This window comes from Cricetulus griseus, chromosome 4, assembly GCF_003668045.3.
Source record: "Cricetulus griseus strain 17A/GY chromosome 4, alternate assembly CriGri-PICRH-1.0, whole genome shotgun sequence".
NCBI classification, from domain to species: domain Eukaryota; kingdom Metazoa; phylum Chordata; class Mammalia; order Rodentia; family Cricetidae; genus Cricetulus; species Cricetulus griseus.
The window spans coordinates 93829187-93846216 of record NC_048597.1 but is presented as its reverse complement, the minus strand read 5'-3'; the positions used below and the strand labels follow the sequence as shown (position 1 = coordinate 93846216).

At 49.5% G+C, this 17030-nt stretch overlaps 1 protein-coding gene across 1 annotated transcript in view; it reads right to left on the bottom strand.

Annotated features, from left to right (window-relative positions):
• Acacb (acetyl-CoA carboxylase beta) overlaps window positions 1-17030 on the bottom strand; it is an 83681-nt gene that overhangs the window by 44843 nt on the left and 21808 nt on the right. Inside the window, exons 3-16 of the mRNA XM_027415987.2 lie at window positions 16423-16561; window positions 13656-13765; window positions 13378-13459; window positions 12223-12321; window positions 10740-10849; window positions 10508-10618; window positions 8847-9056; window positions 8353-8523; window positions 6772-6933; window positions 6302-6465; window positions 3974-4124; window positions 3791-3894; window positions 2505-2586; window positions 1013-1158 (exon numbers count right to left, since the gene is read on the bottom strand). Coding sequence (XP_027271788.1) covers window positions 1013-1158; window positions 2505-2586; window positions 3791-3894; window positions 3974-4124; window positions 6302-6465; window positions 6772-6933; window positions 8353-8523; window positions 8847-9056; window positions 10508-10618; window positions 10740-10849; window positions 12223-12321; window positions 13378-13459; window positions 13656-13765; window positions 16423-16561 — 1841 coding nt within the window. The remainder of the gene's footprint in view (window positions 1-1012; window positions 1159-2504; window positions 2587-3790; window positions 3895-3973; window positions 4125-6301; window positions 6466-6771; window positions 6934-8352; window positions 8524-8846; window positions 9057-10507; window positions 10619-10739; window positions 10850-12222; window positions 12322-13377; window positions 13460-13655; window positions 13766-16422; window positions 16562-17030) is intronic.

Here is a 17030-nt window from a genome sequence, read left to right as displayed (position 1 = left end):
GGGCGGGCATTCCATCACCCTCTGTGAGGCATTAGGGCCTTTATTTCTTGTGGCTGAAAACTAGTTTCTATTACTGACATCATCCCCTAGAGCCTGGCACAGGGCAATCAATCAATCAATCAATATTATTCAATAACTCTTAACCAATTCTAAATCCTTTCTTTAACTGAACTGGGGAAGGCAGGTTTGGGGCAGAGCCTACAAGAATCTTGAATATTCTTAGCAGGTAGAACATGGTTTGAAGGCAGAGTAAGAGGCACTGAGGTATGACTCTAACACACTTCTAAAATATTGGGGACTGAGAACCGGGTCCCCCTTTACTGACCCGACTTCCAGGAGTGGGCTCTAACCCATGCACACACTCCACACTTCGTTCTCTTTGGCCAGGGTCTGAGTGTCCTCCTCTGCCTGGGTCAGCCACGTATCACTATGACCTCAGCACGGTCAGGCAAAAGGGAGCTGGAACTATCGGTACCCATTGTGCAATGCCCCATGCCTAGAGCTTCCATCATGTTCCACCCAACAGGACACAAAGCCTGCCACTTACTGCCACTGTCTGTTCAGTGTGTCATCTTCTGCCATAGGCTGGACACCCAGGAGTGATGACATCAGTGGTGCCATCCTCATCCCTTGGCAAGCACACCGCCAACAGTAGCTCAGTGGCCAGCCACTGGATGGTGGATCTAGTCTATGCTCATCCTGCAGGGTTGTGGGTCCTGTAGCTTGGACCTAGGGTAGCTGGTAGCTACCAGCTTACCCTGCAGACTGTGGCTCTGGTTGTCATGTCCTGTTTGTCCCTGAATCCTCTGGTAACTGGAAATTGGAACAACCTGGGCACCCCCACCCTCAAACACCTGCCAGGTACATGGAATTCCAGCCAGGATGCCCCAGGATGAACCAAAGCAGGCTTTAACTAGAACCTCAGGCCTGCACAGAGGCCAGCTTTGCATTTTGGCTCCTACACAGAAAGCGGTATATCCTCCACGCTTCCCGTTCCACGGTACGTGCGCACCTGTCCACCTCTTCCTTCATGTACGTAGTGTAACTGCTGCCATTGTAGGACAGGAGCAGCCCCCCATCGTTCAGCCGGTGGACATCAATCTCGATGTGGCAGTTGTTCATGATGAGAACAAACATAGTCGGGGACTGCCGGGCCACCTGTGGGGACATCAGAACCCCCAGGGTTCCTGTGATGATGGGCATGAGCCAGCGGGCTGCTCCTGCCCTGGATGTGGACAAATGGCTTCAGGCTGCAGACATCCACCCTGTGTAGGCACCCCTGGCTGAGCTGGGCTTCCTTAGGATCTGTTTCCAAGTGGGATGACACGGACTTGGGCTTGTGCTCTGGGTGAGGCCGCTATGGAGGCTTCACCAGGGACCTAGTCCACTAAACTATGTGTGCCTCTCAAATTCCTACACTGAAACCAAGCCTCAAAGGAGAGCTTAGTAGGAAGTGGGAACCCTGGTTCAAGTGCATACGTCATAAGGACAGAGCCTTCTTAACTCCCTTATAAATGGGACCCAGGGTTATGAGATGACACAGAAGGTGAAGGCACTTGCCACCCAGCCTGGCAAGCTGATCCCTGGAATCTACATGGTGGGAAGAGAATCAACTCCTAAAAGCTACCTTTGACCTACACACACACACACACACACACACACACACACACACACACACACCACACCTACATACACACACATGCACACACACACCTACACACAGACACACACGTGTGCCCAATCCTACACATCCACACCTACACACACATACACCCCTACACACATGTGCACACACACACACACACACCTACACACACAAGCATACACACACCTACACACAGACACACACAAGCACACACACACACCTATACACACACTGTTGTACTCTCGTAGATACATATGTACACACCCATGAATGAATAAACTAATTCAATTCAAAAGTTATTAAAGGAACTCCAGAGCTCTCCCTTCTCTCTTCTCCCACTAGAAACCAGGAAATGAGCCCTCAGAAGATACTAAATTGGCCTATGCCTTGATCCTAGATGCCCCAGTCTCCAGAACTGTGAGCAATGCCTTCAGTTGCTTACAAGCCCCTGGTCGATGGCATTCTGCTATAAAATGCTGAATATGAATTATGGCTTACCAGAGGGACACTGGAGGGAGCTGGGTACAGTGATCTCCGGCCCGGCTCTACACTTCTACTACAGTGAAATGCCAGCCCAAACCTGGCCCTTATTCATCACTTCTTCATAGCATGCACACAGGTGTTAACTTACACAGAGACAAATGTTTTGTGATAAAAGATAAATACCTTTCAGCATTCTGTGAGTGCCACTTGGCCTTCCTCTCCTAAACTCAGGGTGTTTAGGACTCAAGGACATGGACTACAGAGAGTTCTGAGGGACCCACGGCTCAGACCCTTGCATGAAGACCCCACTCCAGGTACCCAGATGTCAGGCTCAAAAGGCTGGGAACTTCTGAGAACACAGAGGATGTGCCTTTACCTTGAGAATGTACTTGATGCCTCCATAAATCAACTCAACATCCACAATGTTCAGCAGAGAATCAGCTGGGAGGACCTGGCCCCTGATGGAGAAGACAAGTATAGCATCAGTCTAGGAAGGAGCGGAGACCCCTATAGCACCTCTTGGGCTAGGCGACCCCCCAGAAAGCTAGAGTGGAACTCAGTTGCCGAGTGGGTGCCCCTAAGTGTGAAGCCCTGGGCTCCACTCCAACATCACCTTGGCACACACTCTGTAGACCAGGCTGGCCTCAAACTCACAGAGCTCCACCTGCCTCTGCCTCTGCTCTGCCTCTGCCTCTGCCTCTGCCTCTGCCTCTGCCTCTGCCTCTGCCTCCCAAGTGTTGGGATTAAAGGCGTGTGCCACCACCGCCTGGCTTGGTCAGCTAGCTTTTTGCCCTTCATAGGATGAGCAAACCAGACAGAGTGGAGACTTATCAAAGGTGTGGGACACGGACCCCAGAAAGGAACTGGCACCCATGAAGAATGAGACATTTTAAAATAACTTCAAACCCTGAATGATGGCTTCTTCCAGGAGAGTGTCCCACAGTGAAGTCAGGCGTGGTGGCATGTGTCTATTAGCCTGACCCTGGGGAGGCTAAGGCAGGAGGATAAGTTAGCCTGGGATACACACCCAAACTGTCTCACAAAAATATAAATGGGAGGAAGTGGGGGGCCTGCCACCCTCTAGCACATGGGCTGGGAATATACTGTCCCTCAAAGGCAGTGAGCAAGCACTACTGTTTATTCTTTGACACTTTTGTGGGAACATCATTCTTTGTCACGGTACTTCTCAAGAGAAGCCTTTGTTCCCTGAGCCTCCCTCAACCTCTAGTAGGCAGGAGTCATGCATTCTGCTGTCACCCTACAATATACAGGACAGTCCTCCCAAACGATGATCCAGGCACAAGTTACCTTGCAGGCTTCACCGCACCCTACGGACCCTCCATACCCACAAACCTTTCTGAGCTCACCCCCAGCCTCTTCCAAGCAGTACATGTTTATCCATGGAATGTTGAAGGTAAGATCCAAGGAAAGACACCTAGCTCCCTGGTGATGGAGTCACCCTCCAAGCACATCCCACCTGGTATGGTGGCACATAAGTATGATCCCAGTGCTCAGGGGGCAGAGGTAGGAGGATCCGACTTTGATACCAGCCAGCATGGGCGACTTAATGAGAGTCTATTTCCAAACACAACAAAAAGTCCATCCTGCCCTCCTTGCTGCCCACACATCACAGGAGGGAAATGAGGGAACTGTCCGCCCTACCTTTCCAGGGAGTGCAAGAAATCCGTCATGCAGGTCCTGAACATTGCATCTGCCACGTTCAAGGCCCCACACACCACCCCGAGCATGATGTCCGGCTTCTCTGCCTAGGAAAGACTCCAAGTCTCGGTACCTGCAGGAAGCGTGGATCTCAGCCACCCCAGGGCAAGCAAGGTGGCTTCCTACCTGCACCCGCTCAGCGATGAGGTGGTCCAGCCACCCTGTGTCAATGTCGTTGTTCTGGAAGCTCTCGGTCTCCAGAAGGTTCACAAGATATTCCACAGTGGTCCGGAAATCACCCCGGATGGACAGTTCCTTTAAAGCCACTACCATGTTGCTGGAGAGGAAAGACACAATTTGTTTCCACACTCACCCACAGTTCCTGTGGATGTTTGTGATGTGTTTCTCAGAGCACCTAAGAGCCTCTGGATGTTAGGGTGACTAGGCTCTCAGTCTCTGTTACACATGGACTGGCTAAGTGATCTTACATGAATAGCTAAACGACCCCCAGCCTCAGTTACCTCATCTGAAAAATGGGGTGACAACCCTGCCACCTACAGTATGAGGTTTGCAAAGACATGCTCTGTGTAAAGTAGTTTGGGTCAACATGTCAGCTGCTGTGTGTGTGATTAGGCCCCAGGGTCTAATCCCTAACTATCCTGATATGTAATAATCCATAAGTAGGGGCATGTCTCTCTGGCACCCCTTAGCTTATTCAAATCTCCTGTCCTCAGTAGAGCCACTTCTACCGGTCCCCTGGCTGCTCTGCCCAGGTGTGCCTGCTGCCCTGGCTCAGCAGCTTAGAAAGCTGCAAGGCTGAGGGCCTGCAGTGAATGCCTTTGGGGACAGGCACTAGGCTGAGTGTATTCCTACAGAGAAGGTTCCAACCAGTGCCAGCGTTACCAGGAGCCATGAGCAGCTATTGAGTGAAGACGATAACATCTAGGTTTTAGCCATGAGGAAATAAAAATACAGCAAGGTCAAAGTAAGATGTCAACAGGCCACAGGTGTAGTGTCAGCACCTGGATTTGAATGTGACGTTGGCATATCACTGAAGGAGACCAATTTGTCCAGATGGCTTGACTCTAGCCATCATGGGAGAGCCAATCACAGAACCTGACTCTTGCACTAACATGGGAGAGCCAATCACAGAACCTGAGACAAGTGCTTCCCTCTGCTAGACTCTAACAGCAGTAAAAACTGGAGTTTCCCTCCCAAGTCCACATGGCAGCTGCACACAGCACCACAGTTCAAGATTTGCCTCAGGGCTTTCACTGGGTGTCTGTTGGGTCCACCTCCTCCAGTTAATTAAGTCTGCCTTGCTTCGAATCTCCCTCCACACTCTCCAAGGACCTCAATTTGCCACAGAACGTGATTAAAATGAACTAGTCTAAGCTGACAGAGGAGTGCCACCATCAAAACTGTCACACTGAACTAAATTAATTCATGGTTAAACAACCAGAGCCAGTCTAATGCTTTTTTTTTTTTTAATGTGCACTGATGTTTTGCCTGCAAGTTGGTGAAGGTGTCAGGTACCCTGGAACTGGAGTTACACATGGCCATGAGCTGCCATATGGGTGCTGGGAATTGAACCTGGGGCCTCTGGAAGAACAGCCAGTGCTCTTAACCACTGAGCCAGCCATCTCTCTAGCCCCCTAGTCTAATGTTTTTTGTTTTGTTTTGTTTTTTAATGAAACAATCCCCCATTTCTCTGGGCTCTTCACTCTGGGGAGTGATTACCTAGCTGCATGGGGACATTTGATTACAATACAAATTGGATTTTACCTTCCTGTGCCCATGTCAAGGCAGGGAGATTTAAGAGAAGCGACAGGGGAGTCTTTGGTTAGCATGAGTTTCTCCGTCTGAAGAAACTACTGTGACAGGATTTGACTAAGCAGGGAACATAGGCCACTGTCCACAGTGGAGACCAGGGAGTAGCAGGTCACCCCCAGAAGAAATGAGTCTCAGAGTAAAGATGGAACTATTATGAGGTTGACATTTTATGGTGTCTCTGTCCTCGTCCAGGCCTAGATCTTGGCACCCTTAGACACTATTGAATAGTTTTGTGTCTACTTGAAGTTAGACCTCTTGTGTGCTCAAGAGCCAATGGCCTTGGTGAGCTCTCTGCTCTTACCATTTCCAACAAAAAGACTTTGTTCTTGAACTTCAGCTGCTTTGTGAGAGCTAGGGTCAAACTCAGGTGAAAAGATCTGTACACAAATATTTCTGAGTGTTTGTTTCTTAAGGAGGGGGGCTGGAAAGATGGTTCAGAGGGTAAGAGCACTGGCAGCTCTTCCAGAGGACCTGGGTTCAATTCCCAGCTACTACATGATAGCTCACAACCATCTACAATGAGATCTGGTGCCCTCTTCTGGCCTGCAAGTATACATGCAGGCAGAACACTGTATACATAATAAATCTATTTTTAAAAAAAGAGGGAGGCGGGAATGGAGGGAGGGAGGGGAGGAGAGGGAAGGCAGAGAGGAAAGAGAGAATTAAGCAGGAGATACTGACGAAATGGCCTCTTCACGGTTCTCGCCCCAGGAGAAGCAGTGCCCAAACTGGGAATCTGCGAACTCATGTAAGCCTCCAGCAGCCGCTACGCTGAAGTAGCCCCACACATTCTTGTTGCTGCGGAAGTTCAGCTCCTGGACTGTCCCGGAGCTTGGCTTAAAACCCTGGAGCCCAGACAGGAAAAAAAAAAAAAATCAGACAGAAGTCTTTTCTCCAAGTGCATTGTGTCTTCGTGGAGATTCAGTTCTGCAAAAGCCTACTACAAGCAAAAGTTCAGGGGCATCAACAGACAACTCCTGCAACGGTTGTGGGAGTGTCTATCTGTAGGCGGGGCATCAACAAAGACAATTCCTGCAACTATGGGCGTGTCTATCTATGGGCGGGGCATCAGCAAACAACTCCTGCCACCGCTGTGGGCGTGTCTATCTGAGAATCTGAAGTTGCTGGAAACACAGGGGCCTCACACTTGCCTCATCCGGGTTTTCACTGGTGATCCTGGCCGCAATGACGTGACCTCGGGCACTGGGAAGATTCAGAGGGTTCTCAAAAGAAATGGGGGTCACTCCCCAGGGGGATTCTCCATACAGAAGCCGTATGTCCTTCAGCCGATGCAGGGGCACGCCCATCGCGATCTAAATGGAAAAGCCCATCCCACAATCAAAGTCCTAAAAAACAATCACTAATGTCACATGAGGCCCTAGGTCCCATGACCAGCACCCCTATAGAAGAATGAGAAAGAAAAGACTGGGTGAATATTCTAGACTTAAAAAAAAGTACACACAACAATGAAAGGGAATATACATACTTCTGGGTGTTTCAGCATTTGTAAAAACAACATAAAAACTGCCATAAAGGGAACTACTGGGACAATTAGAAATGTTTAATACAGACAGTGTATCAATTAAACACTGGCCAGATGCTATATTTCCAATGGGCTACAACTACATTGTGATATTGTCCCAGACACCTTGTGACTTTATAAGCAGTATTCAGAGGCCAGTCACAAAGGATCAGTCCCACCTGTTACTTCGTAACCCTCTCTCCCTCTCCCAAAAGTCAGGCCACACACACACACACACACACACACACACACACACACACACACACACACAGATAAGAAACTGTGCTGTGCTGGGGCCTTGCAGCCCCTCCCCAAAGCTTTGTTCCTACCCAGTACCTGACTACTTGGCTTGCAGGCTAGGCCAGGATAAACTCTGCACTAATCGGGCCCAGCCATGCTAGCCAGGCCCAGCCATGCTAACCAGGCCCAGCCATGCTAACCAGGCCCAGCCATGCTAACCAGGCCCAGCCATGCTAACCAGGCCCATTCATGCTAAGCAGACCCAGCCATGTTAACCAGGCCCAGTCATGCTAACCAGGCCCAGATATGCTAACCAGGTCCAGCCATGCTAACCAGACCCCAGCCATGCTAACCAGACCCCAGCCATGCTAACCAGGCTCAGCCAAGCTAATCGCATCCAACAGTGAGGTCACCATGGCCTTGAGAACAGAAGGAAAGTGAAGGGTAGGAGCAATACTAGCATCCTTGAGCACAGACAGGAGGTCAGTCATTACCAGCCACCTTCCCAAAGCAAGAGCCTCCTCAGCTACTGTTCACATTGAAATACAGAAAGGCCTGGGCTATTGTTCACACTGTACCCAGCTATAGTTCACACTGTTCCCTGGGGTAGGAACAGCTGCCTTGGCTGGGAGAAGATGTTCTGCCTGGGTCCTTCTTAATAGCCAAATGCTCCCATAGACTGTTTTGGGTCCTAGGCTTCCCCAGTGTGTCCTGCCTGATGGCCCATGTGACTGATCTAGTGCTCTCCCATCGTCTGCTGCTCGTCGCTTTATCCTTCTCCTGTCTGCTGTATGCTTAATAAACCCTTCAAAGCCTGAAGCGTGACTCATGGATCATTCTCCCTATGAAACAGAGTGTAAACAGAGTGTGACTCTAGGCCGAGTGAAAAAGAAAACCTTCCTCCTTTTAAGTAAAAAACAGAGTTGGGGGAGCACCTGCCCAGGGCTTGGGGCCATCCTCAGGTCCTCACCTGCAACTGTGCAGCAGGCAGGTTGACATCTGCGATCATTTCTGTGCACGGGTGCTCCACCTGCAAGCGCGGGTTCAGCTCCAAGAAGTGGAAGCTGCCGTCCTGACTGTACAGGTATTCCACTGTCCCAGCACTCACGTAACCCACGGTCTTGGCCAGGAGGACAGCACACTGCAGAGACAGACAGAAGCCAAGGGTTTCCAGTAGCTCTCAAGTCATTATGAGTGGCAACACCACTCCTCCCCAGTGCGCTCTGAGGAGCTGTTATGAGGGAGCCCTCAGTGACAAGTGACCAACACATCTGTGTGATGCTGAGATCTCCCTCCCCCACCTCTCTCTCTCTCTCTCTCTCTCTCTCTCTCTCACACACACACACACACACACACACACACACACACAGAGCATGGGCTCTCTGCCACACCCACATCTTCTAGCTACCATGGACATAGCCAGTTTCTTCTGAGGTGCCCCAAGCCCAGCTCTGCCAAAGGCACCTGTTCCATAAACTCAAACACAGCTGGAGCGGCGATAGTGGCTGGTGCCTCCTCAATAATCTTCTGGTGCCGCCTCTGGATGGAGCAGTCGCGTCCAAACAATGACACTGCATTTCCATACTGGTCTGCCAAGACCTGGACCTCCAGGTGCCGTGCATTCTGGGCCAGCTTCATGAGAAAGATAGGTGAGCCCGGGATCTCACTCTGCACCTGCCAGGGAAGCACAGGTGATGGTTGATCCTGGGAGAATCCAACTCGGGGAAACTTGTGGAAGTTCTCAGAAGAGGACATTAAATAACAGCAATGATAGGGGTAGGGGCTCTTCCTGGTGACACATGCTATACTTTCTCATTGTTTTTTAACTCAAACACTGTTAAAAGGGTAACATTTCCCCAACAATCCTACATACTAAGGAGGACACACTGAGTGGAACATGGTATGGTCTGTGTCTTGTCTACAGAGCAAGTTCCAGGACAGCCAGGACTACACAGAGAAACTTTGCCTGGAGAAGCCAAAACACAAACACACACACACACACACACACACACACACACACACACTTTGTTATGTGCCTGCAGCCTGGCAGTATAAGGCTTGAGTGCACTGTGATGAAAGGTGGTATTAACAGAGGGAAGCCAGCTACAAACAAGCATAGAAGCCATGTCCACACAGAAACTCTATATCCAGACACTTAAAAACATAAACCCCAAACTGTAAGATTTACAAAATACCCTGTGCAGATAGGCAAACATTTCAGAGATATCCTAAGGCAAGACTCTGCCCATCTGAAGAAATGCTGCAAAAGGCAGCAGGAACCGTGGGCCTCTGTAAGCAATGATGTGCACATTTGCTTCAAAACACAACACAAGGTGGGTGTGTGGCTCAGTGGCAGAGAGCTTTCCTAGAAGGTATGAGCCCTTGGGTTCCCAGTCCAGCACCACCACTAGGGGAGTGGGGAGAGGAGAGAGACAGCGACACAGAGACACAGAGACAGACAGACAGACAGACAGACAGACAGATACACACACACACACACACACACACACACACACACACACACGGAGAGAGAGGGAGAGAGAGAGACACACACACACACACAGAGAGAGAGAGAGAGAGAGAGAGAGAGAGAGAGAGAGCGCACCCTGGGAGGTGTCTCAGTGGTGTGGAGAACTGAGTTCAAATCCCCAGAACCCACATACATCGTAGTATGTATCTGTAATCCCAGCACCCTATAGAGACAGGTGGTGACAGGGGCACCCCTGGGGGCTCATGGGACAACTAGCCAGCCTGTGCAGCAGCAAAACATGTGGAGGATGAACAACTGGAGGTATCCTCCAACCTTCTTCAACCCTGACACTCACATGCTCACACACACAACACCTAAACAACAACAAAAGCCAGCTATATAGACACAGTTCCTGCAAATGTCATCTTGACTTAAGAGGGTATTGCTCGAGGCCAGCCTGGTCTACAAAGTGAGTTCCAGGACAGCCAAGACTACACACAGAGAAACTCTGTCTCAAAAAAGCAAAGCAAACAGACTAATAAGAAAAAGATGGTATTGCTAACCAAATCAATCAGCCAACAATGGAATGAATCAATCCAAGACAAGAAAGCCAGGGACTGAAGCTGAGAAAGGGAACACAGTCAAGAGCACGCACTTGTCGGAAGAGCATCGGGAAGTCCTCTGCACTCTCAGCCTTGCGGATGCCTTTCCCTCCACCGCCTTCAGAGGCTTTGATCATCAGCGGGAATCCAACCTTTTTGGCTGCCTGAGGGAAAAGGACAAACAGGTCCCTTTAAATGTGGGACGAGTCCAATACCAGGGTGTAGAGAAGGTTGTGTCACTCTGGCCTGCAGTCACCAGGCTGGCCCTGCACATGTTACAGCTACCTCCAAGCCTTCATCCACGTCTTTCACACAGCCTCGCTCGTACACATCTTCCGGGACACTGATGCACTTGCCCTGCTGCCGGCTATCCTCCGTCCACTCCACTGTGAGACCTGAAGGGGACAAAGAGTTGTGCTCTCCGGAGGACAGCAGGGACACAGCCCAGCAGCCACACCCACGTATCTCAGGACCCTGAGTGGGACTCAAAGCTTCAGGAACATATACAGAACTGGAGGTGTTCAGTGGTCACCAGCGCTCGCTGCTCTTCCAGAAGATCCCAGTTCCGTTCCCAGCACTCAAGTCTGGCAGCCAATAACTCCAGCTCCAAAGGGTCTGACGGCCTCTTCTGGCCTCCGAAGGCACCGCACACACATGGTACACATACACACATACCACATGCATACACACACACACACCACCCATACATATACACTACACACACCATGCACACCACACATATATATACACACACCACATGCATATACACACACATACATATACACTACACACACACATCATACACACCACATACACACACATAATAGTTTTTGAGATCATTAAAAAGAGCAATATGTAAACCTGAATCTAGAAAGAGCCCGTCTACCCTAGGGAGTCACTCCTCTTCTCGGGGAATCACTGCATTCCAAAACAGTGCAAAGATTTAACAAATAAACCTTGACACTTTCCTCCTTTTGTTTTCTTGAATATATATATATATATATATTGACTTGTCTCCATGCATTTCAGAAGAGGGCACCAGATCCCATTACAGATGGTTGTGAGCCACCATGTGGGTGCTGAGAATTGAATTTGGGACCTCTGGAAGAGGAGTCAGTGCTCTTAAGCACTGAGCCATCTCTCTACCCCCACCCCCCACTTTGGGGGTTTCATCAGAAGATGATTATAATCATATATATTTAGCTATAGGATTGTCAAAGCCCCATTTACCTTGAACTATTTTTAAATTACAAAACAAATTAGGAAATGACCTAAGCTATAAAACTTCAGTAAATGAAGTAAATCACAGACTATCCACACAATAAAATCTGGCACAAGCTCCAGGCATGAGATGTATCCCTGTGACTCAGGAGGCTGAAGCCAGAGGACGATGGGTTCTAAGATAGTCTGAGAAACCTAAAGATCACCTCAAGACAGCATAGAAACAGACAGCTAGTGTGCAGTGCTGGGTCACACAGGACTCCTTTGTTGTTGCTGTTGTTTTATTTTGGATTTGGGGGTGTGTGATGGTGGTGGTAGTGTTTTTGTTTTTGAGCCTGGGTCTCACACTGGCCTGAAAATGTGTGTGGCCCCAGCCTCCCAGTGCTGGGATTGCAGACATGAGCCACTACAACCGCTTCTCCTTTTCACGCCTCTCACATTTTCTAAGTCCACTACAATGAAGTCACATTCTTGTCTGTCTAAAATTTTTAAGCAAAAGAATTTTTAAAAACACATTCCCATTACCCCAAAGGTCTGTATCCCTTACCACTTCCACTCCAGGGTAGGGTTGGGATCTGCAATGTCTGGGCTACGATGGTGGAGGCGATCTTATCTCCCAGGGCCCACATGGCCTCACTGGGGGGACCTGCAGGGTCAGGAAAGGAGAGTGAATGGAGTCAGCCACTGACAGGCAGAGCCACTGACAACCCCAGTGCACAGTAGTGGGGCCAGGGAGAGCAAGGAAATGAAAGTGCTCAGGTCCCCTCTCCCTTACTCAGGGGCTGTAAGTCCGCTACTGTGAAGGTCAACTTCCAGTGTCTAGACCATAACCTGATCTGAGAGAAACTGAGCTGTGGCAGATGCAGGACTCACTCTGGGAGGAACCAAAAACCTGCAGGAAGGAGGCAAACAAGGGGCAATCCCTGTGACAGAGAGCAGAGCTCTCGGACTTGTGCAACCAGCAGTATCAGAAGCATTAGCATCCCTCACTACGTTTCTTCATCTTCGCAGGGATACTCAGCTCTCTTCCACTCTGAACCCAGCATGGAGCATTCAATGAGCCCAGGCGGGAAATTTCTATAAATGCATCTGTACCAAATTTGCAGGGGCTTTTTTCCTTGTCTTGATTACCTAATTAATAATTACCTAATTAATTTATGGAACCCAGCACGGTCACTGAACTGGGTTATAAGGAGCCTAGAGATGATGCAAATGCAAAGGCTGTGAACAATTTTCATAGAAGGGGCATCGATGTCTGTGGGTGTTCATGGAACCCGGAATCCTAAGGATATAGGGACTGCCTGTGTGCATACAGAGCTGGCCAACACGTCCACAAATAAAAATCCTGAAACCCACAAATGCCATCAGACACAGTCATATTACCTAACAGAATGTGAGGGGCTTTGGTTCTGCAAAAAAGCAGCCCAAAGATATGGCCCTCTTAGAAATGTGACCCCTGCACCAGTTTGACTGGTACCTTAACACCAACAGAAACGCTAGCAGAGGGTGTCGCTGGCCACAGCATGGCTCCATTGCAGTAACCAAGGCAGCAGTTCCTGTTGCTGTAGCCTGGTCCACTCACTCACTGTCTTCCACCCCTGTCCAGGAAGCAAACTGACCTCCACTTTGAAGAACAGAACAAGAAAGAGACCCTGACTTGTCACTATCCAACCACACACATCTTACAGAGGGCACACTCTACCTAGGAAAGCAATCTCGTGCTTGCACAGCAGCTCCGGAAGCTTGGGGTTTTCTGAAGCGTGGCCCCAGCCGGCCCACACGGCCTGCAAACAGAGGGTGGGGGGAGGGGGTGAACAAGGATCCTCCAAGACCCTACCTGCCATTGCACCCAACATTCTGCTATGTCCCATCGGGCTATCATGAACTGTAGGATGGGTCATCACCATCCCCACCTCTTCCCCCCTCTCCCCCCCACCCCCCCCACCCCCGTGGCCACCCTCAGGAATTGTGGACCATCACCTGCACAGGAATTCTCTTAGCAATGTCTATGATCAGCTCCACGTTGGCATAGTTGTTATTATTGGGCCCTCCTGGGACAGGAACATACTGATCCGCCATTTTGATGTACTCTGCAATTAAACGGGAGAGAGGGGGAAGAACCAGGGACAGACAAGTCATACACAGAACAGTGAGGTGAGCACAGCTGTGAAGACTACATGGCAACAATGGGTAATGTGCACAAAAACAGAAGAAAATCAAGAATTTTAGTTAAATGGCAATCGCTGTGCTGTAGAATGAAAGGAAAGAGATCAGGATGGGTGCTATTCCTACTTAGAGCTTGTCTTAATATTCCGTCATTAAATACAATGTTTGTTTTGTTTGTTTGGTTGGTTGGCTGGTTGGTTTTTCAAGACAGGATTTCTCTGTATTGCTTTGGAGGCTGTCCTGGAACTCGCTCTGGAGACCAGGCTGGCCCTGAACTCACAGAGATCTGATTGCCTCTGCTTCCTGAGTGCTGGCATGAAAGGTGGGCGCCACCAATGTCCAGCCTACAGTATGTGTTTGTCGTAAGACTGGGTCTCTTGCAACCCAGGCTAGCTTCAAACTCTAGGAAGCTGAGAATGAACCTTGAAGTTCTGAGCTTCCTGCCTCCACCTCCCAAGCACAGGAATTACAGGAACTTGCCCCCATGCCTAGGGCTTCCTGCATGCCAGGCAAGTACTCTAGACCCACATATTTTTATTACATGTGAAAGTGCATAAACATAGCTGGGCAGTAGTGGTGCACACCTTTAATCCCAGCACTGGGGAAGCAGAGGCAGACAGATCTAAGTTTGAGGCTAGCCTGGTCAAACAGAACAAGTCCCATGACAGCCAGGGCCTCACAGAAAAATCCTGTCTCAAAAAAAGGAAGGAAGGAAGGAAGGAAGGAAGGAAGGAAGGAAGGAAGGAAGGAAGGAAGGAAGGAAGGAAGGAGAAGGGGAGGGGAAAGAAAAGGGAAAGAAAGGAAAGGAAAGGAAAAAGCAAAGGAAAGGAAAGAAAGGGGGAAGTACATAAACAGAATTTAGGGCCCTAACCACAGGCAAATGATGTTCATGCCAATTCCTGGGGCCACCCTAAAAAAACCTTCACCTTGAAATCACAAAACTCCAGGGTCATGAACAATTCCCCCAAAGCTTCCTTCCTGCAGGCTCTAGAATCTCATTCCAACCCCTACAAATTTCACCCCATAGCGACCTCTTCAGTGGGGGTCATGCCCTGATTATCTTTTGCTTTGTTTGCTTTTGGTTTTGAAACAGCATTTGTGTATCCAGATTACCCTAGAGTGCTTGGTCCTCCTGCCTCTGTCTCCCCAAGGCCAGACTACATTTCTTTCTTTAAAAATCCACTCACAACAAGGACAAAGAATGAGGCGGGAGGAAGGCCGCCATGCTGAGTTTGGACCATAAATTCAGACCTAATCTAAAGATGAGGGTTGGTGCACAGGACTGGAACTCCCCAAGATCCTGTAAAGGTTACTGTGAAACAGAGAACAGTCTGACAAAGGCCACAGGGTCTCCTCTGAGTTCCTCTTTAATGTCAGAGAAGATAACACAGCTACAGACTGGGCCCTGTGCCAGGAGGAACTGAGCTAGGTTCTCCCTGAGGGCCTGGGGGATGCTGGGGAGGATACTGAGAGGTGCAGGGCACGGAAAGTGTCTTAAGGAACAGCACCATAGAGTAATCCTGCTGAGAGAGGGATGTATGAGTGACTGGGGACCCAGACTCTGAGAGCAAGAGGGACAAACTGGAGTCAGGAGCCAACAGGATCAAACCATGTGGAGATGTCAGTGTGATGTCACAGGAGGTACCACAGGAGAACGCTACATGTTGGTGATGGGACGATACGGATACACAGTGATGTACTTATATCCCTGTGCCTCTACTGCTGTATCTGTCAAATGGGACCAAGGAACAAGTCAGGCCACGTCTGTGCAGAGCCAAGCTCTGAACTCATATTCCAGAGGGACTGGGGACAGTGCTGAGGTTCTTGGCACCAGGAAGAGCATTTGGTCTCGGGAGCACTATAAGCAGGAGGCAAGACCTGATTCCTGTTTTCAAAGGTCATTTTGGCCGCTGAATGGAGAAGGGCCTATAAAGGGGTTAAAAAGCAAACTGCTGCTGTTGTTTTTACAGTATGCTCCATTTCAACAGGACTGAAGGTAAATAGATAGCAGAAATGAACAAATGAGATAGAACACACGTGGCTGCCAGGAAAACATCTAGAGAAATAGTTATGGGGTGGAAGGGTGAGGGTTGTGGGAATGACAGAGAAATGGGGAAGTAGAATCAACAAAAACTGATTTTACTTGAAGATGCCATAATGAAGCTTAATATGATGTCTGGTAATTAAAATATAAAAATATTTAAAATATAAAAAACAAAAGGCACAGCCCCCAAGGTTGACTCCTGACACACATGCTTACACACACACATGCATGCACATATACATGCAAAAGAATGCATAAACATGAGCTAGTGAGCCGGGCAGAGGTGGTGCACATCTGTAATCCCAGCACTCGGGAGGCAGAGGCAGGTGGATCTGAGTTCCAGGCCCAGCTTGGTCTACAGAGTGAGTTCCAGGACAGCCAGGGATACACAGAGAAACCCTGTCTCAAAAACAAAAAACCATGAGCTAGTGAAAGAGATCCTATAGCTCTGGGGCCCAGGATGTGCCTGCCTGAGCAGGGTGGAGGAGGGGAGGGCTGGCAGAAGCAGCATGGGGTTAAGACGTCAAGTTTAGGTACCTGCATTGGCCTTAAGGTCCTCAGGGGTCACCATGACCACAAACCGGATGGCACGTTCATTCCGGAACATCTCATAGGCCCAGCGGCGGATGGAACGCATACACTTGACCGCAGCGATGCCATTGTTGGCAATGAGCACCTGATGGAGACAGCAGGGAAGAGCCAGGGCTGTAGTGCCACCTGCACAGGGGACCTGGTGCACCCAGCCGGAGCACGGTCCCAGCAGCACTGGTGCTCATGTGTGGGAATGACAGAGGGTTGGGTGAATGAGCAAGAGGATGGACTTGCATAGCAAAGGAGCCCTGGGCAGTACAGCTGTCGCCCCTGACATCCCTTGTGTGTTCAGCACATAACCAGGCTACAGTGTCGTGTTTCACCTGCTTTGCTTCATTCCACCCTCACCACAGCCCTTTGAAGGAAGTTTGCTATCATCCTATCTGGAGACTAAAAATTTAGACACTAAAACTCAGAGGAGTTAAGACACTTCCTCAGGGTCACAAAGCCAGCAAGTGTCAGAGCTCAGGCTCAAATCCAGATCTCTCAAACCAGAAGGCTCGAGTTTGGTTTTTTAAAACAATCATCCCAGCACCCAGGAGGCAGAGATGGGA